The sequence below is a fragment of the Danio rerio genome, chromosome 6, assembly GCF_049306965.1.
Source record: "Danio rerio strain Tuebingen ecotype United States chromosome 6, GRCz12tu, whole genome shotgun sequence".
In the NCBI taxonomy this organism is placed as follows: Eukaryota; Metazoa; Chordata; class Actinopteri; order Cypriniformes; family Danionidae; genus Danio; species Danio rerio.
In genome coordinates this window covers 18,596,707-18,611,373 of record NC_133181.1, presented here as the reverse complement: position 1 = coordinate 18,611,373, position 14,667 = coordinate 18,596,707, and the positions used below count along the sequence as shown (strand labels likewise).

At 37.1% G+C, this 14,667-nt stretch overlaps 1 protein-coding gene across 6 annotated transcripts; it reads left to right on the top strand.

Annotated features, from left to right (window-relative positions):
• Window positions 1-23: 23 nt before the first annotated feature.
• Window positions 24-9,972, top strand: LOC137495952 (serine/threonine-protein kinase pim-3-like). Of its 6 annotated transcripts, XR_012407815.1 has the most exons (10): window positions 24-333; window positions 466-636; window positions 759-841; window positions 956-1,006; window positions 1,083-1,455; window positions 1,581-1,760; window positions 1,851-1,946; window positions 2,042-2,130; window positions 6,588-6,763; window positions 8,351-9,376. XR_012407815.1 is itself a non-coding variant. In XM_073953932.1 (8 exons), exons 1-8 carry the CDS (start codon window positions 306-308, stop codon window positions 2,068-2,070), a joined length of 1,011 nt encoding a protein of 336 aa, XP_073810033.1. In that variant the 5' UTR covers window positions 24-305; the 3' UTR covers window positions 2,071-2,611. The 6 variants fall into 6 exon arrangements, 2 of the variants coding, with proteins under 2 accessions (XP_073810033.1, XP_073810035.1); XR_012407816.1 differs by lacking the exons at window positions 1,851-1,946; window positions 2,042-2,130 and adding an exon at window positions 8,110-8,179 and having other exon boundaries at window positions 8,351-9,886; XR_012407814.1 differs by lacking the exon at window positions 8,351-9,376 and having other exon boundaries at window positions 6,588-6,999.
• The last annotated feature ends 4,695 nt before the right edge of the window (window positions 9,973-14,667 follow it).

Here is a 14,667-nt window from a genome sequence, read left to right as displayed (position 1 = left end):
AACAATCAAACCCATCGCAATCTGTTGGTTGAGAGACGAGGCGACTTTGCAGAGCATTTCTGTGCGATTCCTGAGATTTCTGAAGCTGTTGGAGGATTTCTGAGAGAAAAAGACTTATTTTAAAGAGCACAATTTCTCTAATCATCTTTTTTTTCGTTATTTTTCTGATTATTTTTTAAACAACTTTGTTGCTCTTTTTTATTTCGTTTTTTTTCTTCTTTTTCTTTTTCTTTACTTTGTTTTACATTTATTTTTTATATTTGTCTGTATTTGTCTGTTTTATTGCAGGTTGGAGGAGATTGTCCATGTCCCACATGGGTGAAGAAAGAGGAGGTGAGTGTTTTTAATCTTTCATTTGTTTGTCATTGTATATCCCTGTATGATGCTGTATGGTGTTTGACTAATATGAAAAGGATTACAGAAGTTAACAAAAAAAAAATTCATTAAAAATGTTTTGATGCACAGAAGATACACGGGACAGCACCACTGAGCTTCCTGGTTTTTTGGCTCCTGTGCCTTCACATTTGGCTGATTCTGCATCCACAGACCAGAGGAACAGCAAGAGGAAAAGGCAGAGCAGCAGCCAGCAAACACTGTCCACCTCGTCCAGCAGACCAGCCAAACGCTCTCGCAGAGGTCAGCACAGCTCATCTTCTAGATCTTATGGCTCAGTTTGGAAATGATTTGTCATTGATGAGACCGCAGCATGTTTTCTCTTTCTCTCTTTTCTTCATTTCTTGTGCTTTTCTGTGTTGCAGACTTGTACCAGAAGGGCCCGTTGCTGGGACGAGGTGGATTCGGCTCTGTGTTTGCTGGGATGCGCAGGTCTGATGGACTGCCAGTAAGAAATTTTCTTCCCTCCTTTGTTCAGACATGCTTTAGAAATGTTGCTGTCAGTAAATGTCATGTGTCACAATCAGGCAGGTGTGATTTACTCTGCTTTTTCTGTCTGCAGGTGGCCATCAAGTACGTGTCGAAGGACCGGACCCCCGAGCGACTGAAAGTTGTATGTTTTGATGTGAATCTGTTGTGTTTGCTGTGTTTGATTGAGTTCTGGATATAATGGAGGGTTTGTCCTGCAGGATGGTCAGGGTCGGCTGCCGCTGGAGGTGGCATTGATGACCCGTGTCACGTCAGCTCCTGCCTGCCCCAGTGTCCTGCAGCTGCTGGACTGGTTTGACCGTCCCAGACGCTACATCCTGATCCTGGAGCGACCGGATCCTTGCCAAGATCTCCAGAGCTTCTGTGAGGAGAACGGCTGTCTGGATGAGCGTCTGGCCAAGAAAGTGCTGGTGCAGCTGATCGCGGCCCTAAAACACTGCGAGAGCCGCGGCGTCCTGCACCGGGACGTCAAACCAGAAAACCTGCTGATCTCCACAGAGTCCCAGGACATCAAGCTGCTGGACTTCGGCTGTGGAGATCTGCTGAAGCGATCGGCCTACAAATACTTTGCAGGTGAGTTTGAGTTACAGAAGGAAACGTTCTGTTGATGTTTGTGAACTTCTGCTGATCCACTAAAGGGAATTTGTCTGTACTGGAGCATGTTGAGCAGATGTTTGTGGTCTTCTTATGTCTCTCAGGCACTCCTGCATACGCTCCTCCCGAGTGGTTTCGTAGACATCGCTACCATGCGACTCCAGCTACAGTCTGGTCAGTAGGAGTGACGCTCTACAACATCCTGTGTGACCGTTTCCCATTCAGAGGCGCACAGAGGATCACGTCCAGAAGCAGACTGACCTTCCCTAGGAGCTTGTCAACAGGTAAGAGATTCAGACACATTCAGAGATAGCCTGGCGAGCGAGCAGAAGTGTGTTGTTGTGTGTTTCTGAAGACGGTGTTGTGTGTAACAGAGTGCCGTCAGCTGATTCGCTGGTGTCTCAGTGCAGCACCGGCTGATCGGCCCAGTTTAGATGACATTGAGAGCCATCCCTGGTTGCACTGCACAGGTGGCCAGTGACATTACACTTATTTGAATCCAGCAGTCATGGCTTGGGTTGCATTGTCAGGTTCAGTGTAGATAAACGCTGTCAATGATTTGTAGAAGGAGAGCAGGAGGGGCAGAGGAACTGAGGAGAACAGATCCTGATCCTGAGCTTCCTCTGCTGCATCTGTGAGCCTCTGTGTGAAGCTGTACGAGCTGAAGACACACACACACACACACACGCACACCTGCACACACACCAGCTCGGAGTGCAAACTGGTATAAAGTGTTTTTAAAATGAGACTATGCAATGAAAAAAATATATAATATAAATTAGTAAAACAAGCCTAGAGTAATCTAAATGTTTTTCATAATGAAAAATGGTTGTTTATATTCTGTCCTTTTTTTTAAAGAAAATTAACAATAAAATTGATTTTATACCCAATAACCAAGAACTGAGTCTTTACTGTTTTCAAATAAATGTAAATCTTGAACTTTTTTCACCTCCAGTAAACAAAATGTTTAAAGTCTGCATGAACCGGAAGTTGCGACTTTTTTTTTTTATATTGTGACACAGTTCCTAGAGAAACTGAATATTAAATGACACAACGGTGGGCGTGGCTTGTTTTTTGTACTGCGAGCTGATTGGATGTAGTAAAGTAGGCATTTCATTCCGAAAGATTGGGAAAAGTGTTTGGGCAAAGTTATTAAAACCTAACAGACACCTCCTGCTCACCATTTCTGCTTAGTGTCAAAACTGACAGTTGGAGCAGCGTGGTTAAATATGTTAGTCATGCCCAATTCCTAAGATATACGTAATCTGGCAATTTAACAGAAAAACAAACAGGAAGTGCATTTTTGTATTTCAATTAAGATTATAAGGGTAAGGATTATAAGAATTATTTCTGCTATAAATATGGCAATAACAGATCAGTTGGACATTAACAAGCAGTTTAAAAAATTCTATGAAAAGTTATATACATCCGAGACAAATAATAAAGCGAATATATCCCATTTTTTTGATACAATAGAAATGCCCAATATCAGTGATCAAGACAAGGATAATCTTGAACTACCCATATCTATAAAAGAAATTGAACAAGCTATCAAACAAATAAAAAGCGGAAAGGCACCTGGCCCTGATGGATTTATAATTGAATTTTATAAAACATTTTCACACAAATTATCCCCAATATTCAAAAAGGTGTTTATAGAAATAACTGAGCAGAAATCTTTACCACCAACTATGTCACAAGCTATTATCACTGTTATACACAAAAAAGGTAAGGATCCCTTGAAGTGTGACTCATATCGACCTATAAGTTTACTTTCGAATGATTACAAGATATTAGCAAAGATTTTGGCAGCAAGGCTTAATCCAGTCATACAAACACTTATTCATCAAGATCAAACAGGATTCATAGCAGGGCGGCAGCTTTCAAGCAACTTACGGAGACTATTTAATATACTTTACTCACAAAGTTCACATTTGCCAGAGGTGCTATTGTCATTAGATGCTCATAAAGCCTTTGACCGTATTGAGTATGAATATCTATTCACAGCTCTGAAAAATTTTGGCTTTGGTCCTGGTTTTTGCACTTGGATTAGTATACTAAATTCGCATCCAACTGCTTGTATAAGAACTAACAAGGTAATATCAAACTTTTTTCCTTTATATAGAGGCACCAGACAGGGCTGTCCCCTTTCTCCCCTCCTATTTAATATAGCAATAGAGCCACTAGCTATAGCTTTAAGGAAAGAGTCAGACTTGCTAGGCATTAATAGGAGTGGGAAGACTCAAAAGGTTTCACTGTACGCAGATGATCTCATTATATACATATCCAATCCTGATAGTTCCATACCCAAAACAATAGATCTTATAAATAGCTTCGGGGCAGTTTCAGGATAAGAAATTAATTTCAGTAAAAGTATATTATTTCCAATTAATAAGATAGCAAAACAGTCAGACCTCAGTAAATTTTCATTTAAAATTAGTAATATATCTTTTAAGTACCTGGGAGTTTCTGTGACCAGTACATATAAACAGCTATTTAGATGTAATTTTGATGCGGTGATGGAAAAAACGAAACAAGATTTAAACCGATGGTCTTTATTGCCTATCTCTCTTGCAGGCAGAATTAATGCGGTTAAGATGTCTACTTTGCCAAGGTTCTTGTTTTTGTTTCAAAATGTCCCAGTATTCATTCGTAAATCCTTCTTTAAGGAGCTGGATAAACAGGTGTCTTCTTTTATATGGAATAAAAGCATTCCATGAATTAGGAAAGCATTTTTAGAAAGGCAGAAAGAAGTTGGGGGACTGGCGTTGCCCAACTTTATGTATTACTATTGGTCATGTAACATTGAAAAAATTGTTTATCTGACAGATCCTGAAAATCAGGAGAATGAACCTGAGTGGGTAGAGATGGAGCAGGCATCCTGTGGGACAGTTTCTCTGTTTTCAATGCTTTGTGCCTCACTACCACTTAATAGAAAATATCTGCCAAACAATCCTATAGTCAATGGTTTATTAAAGATATGGGCTCAGTTTAGGACGCATTTTAAGCAAAAGCAAGCACTTTCTTTATTACCCATTACTTCCAATGCATTATTTCCACCATCCTTAATTGATCATGCTTTTCAGATCTGGTTTAGAAAGGGACTCAGATATGCAAGGGACTTTTTTCAAGGAAGTCATTTTATGTCATTTGAACATATGACTAAAGAATTGGATATTCCTAAATCACATTTCTTCAGATATCTTCAGGTAAGAAGTCTAGTAAAAAGGTATTTTAATACACTTTCAGCTCCTCCCATAAGTAGCTGGATTGAGGAGATCTTTGATCTAAATGCATCTGAGGGTAGTCTGATATCAAAAGTATACAGTCTGATTCACAGAGCAGCTGCACCATCTCTAGATTTTCTAAAGAAACAGTGGGAAGATGACTTAGGAAATATAGTTCCAGAGTCAGTCTGGCAATCAACAATTAAGCAAATTCACTCAACATCTATTTGTGTCAAACACGGTTTATTACAATTTAAGATAATTCAAAGGCTGCACTTTTCTAAAAGCAAATTGTCCAGAATATTTCCAGAAATTGACCCAACATGCTCTAGGTGCCACAGAGACGAGGCCACCTTAGGTCATATGTTCTGGACATGTCCATCCCTAAGACCATTTTGGACTGTGGTGTTTGAGCCTTTTTCTTATATATGTGAAAAGGAGATACTATTAGATCCAGTAATGGCAATATTTGGTGCGACACCTGAAAATCTTTCACTACCAGCAGGTCAATTAAATGCACTAGCGTTCTCTACTTTGCTGGCCCGAAGACTTATTCTTTTGCAGTGGAAGTCAACTAAACCACCAACACATACTAAATGGGTAGAAAATGTCATGATGTATCTAAAGCTTGAAAAACTCAAATATAACATCCAGGACTCAAATAATAGATTCTTCAAACTTTGGAGACCCTTCCTGTCATATTTTGAGAACAGATTTAACCCAAATACTAAAATGTAATCCCCCCAAACCCCCCCCCCCTTTCCCCTAACTTTATTTATTTATTTATTCATTTATTTATTTACTTATTTATTTTTATTTATGTATTTTTTCATACCTTTTACCTTTTTCTTTTTAATTAATATTATTTCACCTTGTATTTGTTTTCTTTTTTTATGTACCTTGTTCTTGTATATGTTTAAGTTGCTCTGTTAAAAGTTTAATAATAAGATTTTTCAACTAAATATAGCAATAAATAAATGCAGTAGGGCTGGATGGTATGATGTATATATCATTATCATGTACTGAAAAAGAGTTTTCTATTCTGTTTATACCTCAATGTAGGTGTAGTTAGCTCACGTCTAGCATGCGTGAGGCTGAGAAAGACTCTCTGGCAGTGTTGTCAATTCCTTTATATTAGGGCTGCTCGATATTGGAAAAATCTGACATTGCAATTTTTTAGTTTTGCTCTAATATACATTGCGATAGGAATATAATTTCACCAGATGATTTGAATAGCTATATTTGGAAAGATTTTATTAATTTAGCTCGACTTGGATGATCAAGACTTTTTCTATGCAGTTCATCTGCATAAATTATAACAAATTACAAGCAATAATAAATAAATAAACAGTGCTTTATGCTTTTCTGGGGAGTGGAACAGTATTCAAGTACAGAAACGAAACAATCAAATGTAAAATAACATGGTCATCATTAGATAAATAATGTCAAATTTTGATAATATTTTTATCTTTTAATCATTATTAAAATTAATCCTGCATTGTGACTATTGCAAATACGCACATTGCGATATCGATGCTCAAACAATATATTGTTCATCACTACTTTATATTTTCAACAAAAAGGATCACAAAGTTTTATTTATACAAATTTTTATACAAGAAATGTAATATTTGTATTTTAAAGGGGAAAAAACTGTTTATTTCCTTAAAGTGTTTACATGTTTATAATTTCATTTTTGAGTTATTTACTTGGGATATATTTTATATTTGTCATAAGATGTTACTTGAGAAATGTTTATAATAATATAATTAAAGTTTGTCCATAAAACTGTGAAATGTGAGATACAGTGGAATTTGTTGTTCATCTGAAGTCGTGTTATTTACAAAATACACCAGAGATGTTAATGTCTGTTAACTTTACCAGGTAATGATCATCATTTTTGTCATGAAGACTCCTGCTCCGCACCAGAGCCAATGCCTTCCACTGATTGACCAATGGTTCCTGTTCCTGGTTTACCTGTCGCTGGTCAGAAAGAGCAGGATCTGAGGGATTGTCTCAACATCCATCAGTCCACTCTCAGCGGGATTAGAAACACTTGGGTCAGTTTATTTATTTAATTTACTTGGCGCAGTTGGAATTTGGATGTCTCCTAAGGACATTAAAGCCACGATGACAAGTGTGTGTGGCAAGAAGACTTACACCTAGTTATCATTAGCTGTGTTTCCATCCAAAGAGATTTATCCACAAAACTGGAATATTGCATAAGACATTTATGAATAAAGCACTGTTTCCATCTAAGAGAACAAAACTGGTCACTTCCTGATAAACCGGCACCAAATATAAAAAAGAAAAAGGGAATTTGCTGTGGTAGGAGAAGACACTGTGGTCCTTTCTCTTATATAATAAATGACTTGCGCCTGGAGATAATAATACTGAACCAGTCAAAGGATGAACTTTGGCTGAATGATTTTAGAATGACCAAAACAACATGTCAGATGCTCTACATTGTGGTCGGTCCACTTGTTTGCCTTATGCTGTACCATCACTCCTAGTTTTTTACATAATCTGTTAAAACAAAATCACATGACTTTCTTTGATGCGCATGACCTTAGTTGGCTAACAATGGTTTTGGGAAACGCACCCCTGGTTAGATTTTTTTGGATTAATGGATGGATGATAGATTAATGAATGAATGGCTGGTCAGATGGTAAATACAGTAGATGTCCTTCCAAGAGGAAGGGGGTGGAGGTGGGCATTGATAGTTGGAAAGATGTCTTCTTTGTGGCAACTATTTAAATTGTAGTTAATGAACACACAACAGACAGAAAAGGAGACTGACCAGGGGTGTCGCTAGACCCCATATACGGAGGCACGTGCTCCAGTAAAGGGGGCAATGCAGTAAATAAAGCAACAGTTTAATCGAGAACAAACTGACGCATGTGTGCAGAAAACCATTCTTGTGTGCCTCACACACCGCTGCTTCTACTTCTGCTGTGAATCCCGGTTGTTTAACATGCACACTGAAAAAAATACATGCCACTCATAAAACCAGAATAACAGCCTTTAATGCAGTGGTGTCTGCGCTCAGTAAGTTTTGCAAGTCTGCAAAACTACTGTTTAAGTAATATGAGGATGATCATATTTTGACTATACGAGGCTTTTTTTGTATGAAGCACAAAGGAGAGATGATGAATGAGTCAAGAAAGTTAGACTTAATAACATTATTTCTCCGCCATCAGAGTCAGGTCTCAGACAACAGATAATTCTATACATTTTTGTTTTGTGTTTCTCAGAATTCTCATAATTTAAAATTCATGCAAAAGTTTTTTAAGAAAATTTAAAATCGGCAAAGAGGTAGAACTGCTTGAACAGACTGAAAAATGGAGTTAGTTTCCAAAGAAATGTAGTAAGATTAATTATAGACCTGATATCTTTCTCTTTGCAGATTTGTACGGAGCATGTGGAAGAACAGGGAAACACACCTCAATAATCACAAGTCTATCGTGATAAATTAGGTACAGCCTTACATTTTTAAGTTGAATCAAATTTACTTCATCAAACATTTTAATTTATATATTTACATTTTCACAGAGTGATAGTCGGGTATTTTCTTTGGACGGACGGACGAATAGATAGTATTGAACAAGCAGGTAGAGCTCTGTTGATGTTTTCTTTGTCTTTTACAGAGTGGAGTGGAGAATCTAGGGAGTCACATCTCTGCAATGGTTAGAAACTGCTGGTCAGGAATCACCTATCACCGAAAGATGTATAAGAGGAAGGGGGTGGTGGTGGGCTTGAGCTGGGCTCAGATTATAGGAGTTTTAAAAACCTAACCGATAATGAAATCTGGTTGCTGTGAACACATGAGGAGAATCTTTGGCTAATTTTTTAGCCCACCTCAAATCTTAAATGTGTGCAAAGTACAAAATATGAAAACTACGCCACAGCACACAAGATATAATTATTTTTATAGGCTATTGAACTCATTCTATCCTCATCACAGAAAAATAAATAAATAAATGTATAAAAACACAGTTTAGTTTTTCTCAGTGGCTTTGGTGCATTTCTCACAACACTTTTTACATTTGCACAAGTTAATGCATTTCTCAAAACAATTAGCACAAACTGCTAAACCTAGATGATAACATGAAAAAGTGAGTCACTTACTCAAAATGGATAGCTCATTCCTCAAAAGCAAGTATTGATGTCAATGAGAGTGTCAGTGTCATCAAGAGGAAAAGTCCTGGCAAGTGTTTATAAAAAGATAGTCAAATGGCTTTGTCATGTTTTCATTATGACAGTTTGCTCTATTTTTTTTTCAATGCAATAAAGTCTGATTTTGGTGACACTTTCTGAAAATGCTCAAGACAGCACTATATACTATTTGCTCACCCATTTGAAAACTACAGTAAAGTTAGACATCACTGCATTTAGTGAGGAATCTGATTACAAGACACTGAATATGTATGTTTCACATTTTTACTGCAGATGCTCTTTGCGATTCTAATTTATTCACAGCATTGTGCAAAAGAATAAATACACTCTTATTTACATCAAACATAAACTCCCTTTGGGCAGAGCTGTGCACAACTGTAAACAATATGTGCTGTGCACAACTTTCAAACATTAAGTACAAATTGCAACTGAACCTACAACATACACAGGTCTGTAAATCATTCATGAAATTGTTCAATTTAGAAGACATTTTCTGGAAAATAAAGATGTAAAAAAATTTTATAAAATTTGCTGGTCAGATTTCGACAACTTGTTCAACATTTTTGTATGTAATGACTCAAGTAATGAAATGAGGACTATTAGTTTTTAAATGGAATGACTTTTCAGCATTCACAAGTTTAGTTTATTTTGACTGACATGACATAAGCGAATAATAATTTTATAAACAGCAGAGAGTTGTATGAAAGCAATTGATACATGTCCAAAAGTATTCGCAATTTGTTGGAAGGAATGAGAAACTGCTACTATGATGTGCACAAATGACTAATAGTTTTGAGAAATGCATTAACTGTTGTGCAAATGTAAATAGTGTTGTGAGAAATGCACCAAAGCCATTGAGAAAAACTGTAATATGTTGAATCATTTTGGGTTTTGGAGATAACTGGCAACGTTCTAGTGCCCGGCTACACATGTCATCAATATCTGCACACCGCTATAAGAATAACGTTAAATCTGGCTAATAATAAAGGATAATTCAAGCTTATTCGAAAAAAAGGATATTGTAATGAAGTTTACGACCCTTTGGCTGCCGGGAAGAAGGAGGCGGAGAACCGATGCAGGTTTAAAATATTTATTAATCACAATGACGGCAGCTCCTCACGGAGACTGCCATCTAAACCAAAACAAACGGACGGCAGCTCCTCACTGAGACTGCCATCTAAACCAAAACAAACGGACGGCAGCTCCTCACTGAGACTGCCGTCAAACTGAAAGCAAAAGTAAAACAATATGCCCGGGCCCGGTCCTCTCTCGCCTTCCTCTGCCATCGGTCCTCCTTTTATGATCCAGAGCTCCTTCCGTGGGATCCGAGGCAGGTGCGCACCGCAGGTGTATCCACTTACGCGGTGGCCTCACCCCGTTCCCACGGCTCTCGGCCACACCCCCTCGCCACAGATATATTTATTTATTTATTGAAAGCAACATGATTCTCTCCAGCTCATGGCTTTGTTAATACTGAATAGGTTTGAACTGCTGTGATCAGCCCGATTTCAAATCCTGGATTTCAATAATGTCTGCTATGATCAGGGAGGCTGCGATTTGTGTTCAAGATGGCGAGGTGCAAGATTCTATCTTTAAACGGCTCACATTACCAGATAATCTGCACTGAGAATTGGAACCGATCAAAGTCCTCGACAAGATTTCATCTCCGATTCTCAGGAGGTCAAAATAAATTGGATTAAAACTTCTGTAGTCTAAGCTCAGCTTTAGATAGATAGATGTATTCTCTGCGGCAGGCGTTTCTTTTTCAGGTAATAGACACACAACAGACAGAAGAAGGAAACTCACAAGAGCATCAGTGGAGATTTGTCTAAGGAACGCTGGAGAACATTTAGTGCACTGCAGGAGTTCAGCAAGCATGTAGAGCTCTGTCAGTCGTGTCTTTGTCTTTTACAGTCTGGAGTGCAGCTTGTGGAGAAATATAGGAATCACACACCTCAGCAATGACTGGACACTGATGGTCAGGAGTATCCTTTAAAAACAGGTGGATAGGTGCATGGCATGAATGTCCTTCCAAGAGGAAGAGGGTAGTGGTAGACATGGATTGTTAGCTAGATGTCTTCTCTGTGGCTGTTATTTATTGTAGGTAATGGACATACAGCAGGGAGAAGACAGAGACTCACAAGAGCATCAGTGGAGATTTTTTTTTTAATTGCCGGAGAACCGCATGTGCATTGCAGGAGCTCAGCCATCAGTTAGGGCTCTGTTGGTGCTGTCTTAGTCTTTTGCAGACTGGAGTGAAGCAGAAAGAAGAGAGTCACAAGGGAACAGAGGAGATATGTCTGAAGAGCACTGGAGAAAACTTTGTTTATTGCTGGAGATCAGCAGCATGTGAAGTTTTGTTAGTCTTGTTTTTGTCTTGTATGTCAGATTTCACTGGGGCATGTGGAGAAACGGGACTCACACCTCAGCAATGACTAGAAACTGATGGTCTGGTTAGTCATTTTACTGAATAGATAGGTGGATAAATGAATGAAAAATAGATGTCCTTCCAAGAGGAAGGGGGTGGTGGTGGGCTTAGATTGTTAGATGTCTTCTCTGTGGCAGTTATTTAAATTGTACACTGTTAACCCTTGCTGTAGATTATGCGGTAAATAACTCTAAAATAGCCAGTGTTCTGCTGTAATGAAAGGAAACAGTATTTTACTGTAAAACCAGCAGGATTTGTATGAAATTAGATCATGCAAAGAATAAATGACTGTAATTTACTTTATGTAGCCATTACAGGTAGTAACTGTGGTAATAAATGGTAAATTACTGTTCATCTACTCTGATGCTTTATGTGGCTATTTATAGAGAGTTGCATTTATTTTAAGACAGAAAACAATGGTTTAGGCATTAACACACACATACACTGGCTGTCCGTCTTATTCTAAACACAAATGTGTTGTCCTTTAAGAGAGCCACAGGTGTTTGATTTGTTTACTTCTGAGTGTGCTCTATTCTCTGTCTGTCAGTTCAGATGCAGAGTCTGATGTGTTTTAAGCTCTAAATAAGAATCTACAATGAGTGTAAAGGAGTAAATGTGTTCAAATATTTTGAGGGTTTCTAAAATAATGTCTGTGTGTTAAATCCAATTGTTGTTATCCTGAACTGTGCACTTGAAAGCTACATCGTTAGCTAGTTAGCATCTCCTCACACTTCTTACATGACTTTCATTGAAGTATATGTATTAATTGGACAACTCATCTTTATTGGTTTTGCCATAATGTACAGATGCAAACAGTGTAATGTGCCTTTCTGGAACTAAGCAGATTTTATACACATTAAAATCCTTCAATTTTAATCTCCTCAGTTAGATAACGTGCACAGAAATCCTCACAGGGAATCATAACAAAGGATTCATACTGTACAGCCATCCACACACAGACCTCCACTGTCAGGTTGTGAATTTGTTAATGTGTTACTTGTTACTTGGAAAAGTCATATTATTTCATAACTTGTGTTACTTGTAATGCGTTACCCCCAACACTGTAACCATCGATGTCAAACTCAGTTCCTGGAGTTCCCCCCCTACTTCAACACACAAGTCCTACTGTATATACACTGCATGTGTTGTTCATTATTGAACCTTTTTGTTTCATTGTAAATAGAAAATGTCTTCAAACCTGCTGATTTGTTTAATTTTGTTAGACATTTTCTGCTGTATATTTGTTTGCTGCCAAAACAATAAAATACATTTGTCTGAAGAATTGGTTTGCTTTTTTATTTTTCATAACAGTTCAGAAAACTGATTAATTTGAGTTAAACTACAATAACTACTGTATATATGATTTACCATTAATGTGTGTGCAGTAGCGATTAAGCTGTGAGTACAGAAGTACAGTACAGTAATTAACTGTAAGCAGTTTCCAGTTAGTTTCCGCTACTGCTCTGTTACACTGACTAACACTGTTGCCAGTATTCCACTGTAAAAAAAAGTCAAACCTGGTAAGATCTAATACATTTATTACAGTATTTATTATTTGTTAACATTAGTTAATGTAAATAAAGTTTCATTGTTAATTCACGTGAACTCACTGGACATTAACTAATATTAACAATTTAATTTAATATTACATTAATAATAAAACAGCCCAGACCTGGCAATGGTCATGCAAGCAGACTAGCTTTTCTCACACTGAAGCATATATATGCATAAACACACTCCTCAAAGATCTCTCTTAAATGAATGTTTTCTGCAGAATGCTTTATTTTAATATATTTGTGCATAAACATTAGATCAGTCAATATCAAAGTCAAAACTGTAAACAAAAAACTTCAAAAAAAATCTTAGGATTACATTTAAAAAATGAGTTCACCCAAATGGTTCACGCCACTGGTACTTCACAGCTACTGTGGGGTCACCCATTGTGGAGAGATCTCAGCTGAGATGCCCAACCAAGACAAACCACCTGATTCTGGACAGCAGAAGATTGGCCTGACGCCCAGAAAGAAGATGTTGCCTGAATGACCGGAAGAAACTTCAAAATGACCGGAGTTACAGATGGACCAAGCTACTGTAAGCTCTTTTCTGGAATAAATATAACACACACACACACACACACACACACACACACGCATAGAATAACACGAAATAAGTCTTGCAGACATTAAGAATTAAATATTTATAGGTCAAATATTTATTAATAACCTTCATTTAAAGAATATTTTAATAATAATAAAATTTAAAAAAGTTTTCAGTGTCTTGAAATGGCCGAGTACTTTCACTAAAACACATTGAAATGAAAGGATTATTTCATCAAACATGTAAAACTTACGATCCTGAGGAAAAATAAAAAGAAGTGACCACTATAAAGTTATTGGTTATCCTGAATTAAATTAATGCAAATTATTGAGAAAATTCCATGTTTAATGTTATAAAATTGACTCGAAAAAGCGAAAATTTTCAATTCATCATTGTGTTAAATGTGAAAAGCAGCAAGTAAACACACAAAATAATCTACAATAAAAAAGAAATTGATTTAAATGGCACAAAATGTGTAAATGATGACAAGTTTATTTTATATGTGTGAAAACAATTCAGCTTATTGTACTTTACTGCATTTATGAAAAAAAGATGTTTTAAAATGAAAATAATCTTCAAAATAAGAATCTAAAACTTCCAGTAGGTGGTGGTAAATACATACACTTACATACCTTTAACTACACATGACATTTTACTCCACCTTACATATTACTCACCCGGATATATATAATTGTATAAGGGTCATTCTCACTATAAAGTGCCTTCGAGACTAAATTGTTTGAGAGTTTTGATTAAACCACAGTTGTTGTATTAATTAGACCTTAGACTGTAAGAAATGAATGTTGGTCAAGCTCCTGCACTTTTTACAAATAATCTGCAAGTAGAAAAACAGTAAACAAACCTCACATTGTGTCAACCCAGTCATGGACAAATGTAAAGTATCAGTACAGTCAGAGCATCTGGAAAGTTTTCATAGCGCTTCACTTTAACCACATTTTTATGTTACAACCTTAATTTAAAATGAGTCAAATTCATTTATTACCTCTAAATTCTACACACAATACCCCATAATGACAATGTGATTTTTTTTTAATTGTTGCAAATTTATTAAAAATTAAAAAAAACCTGAGAAATCACATGTACATGTACTCAGAGATAGTAGAATCTCACAAATGTTTTAAGTGTTGCCCAGCCGCAGCTCTACAGTTGTCTGTTAGAGAGGCTCTGCTTGCTAATGCCCAGGAGGATGCGGGACTTCCAGTTGAGTGTGCACTTATCCCTGAGGACACACCTTGATTTGGG

Excerpts from the sequence above, each read along its gene's own strand:
- LOC137495952 (XM_073953932.1), top strand. The coding sequence starts at position 306 with ATGTCCCACATGGGTGAAGAAAGAGGAG. Across the intron at positions 637-758 it reads AGCCAAACGCTCTCGCAGAG|ACTTGTACCAGAAGGGCCCG; the intron begins GTCAGCACAGCT and ends TCTGTGTTGCAG. Across the intron at positions 1,007-1,082 it reads CCCCCGAGCGACTGAAAGTT|GATGGTCAGGGTCGGCTGCC; the intron begins GTATGTTTTGAT and ends TTTGTCCTGCAG.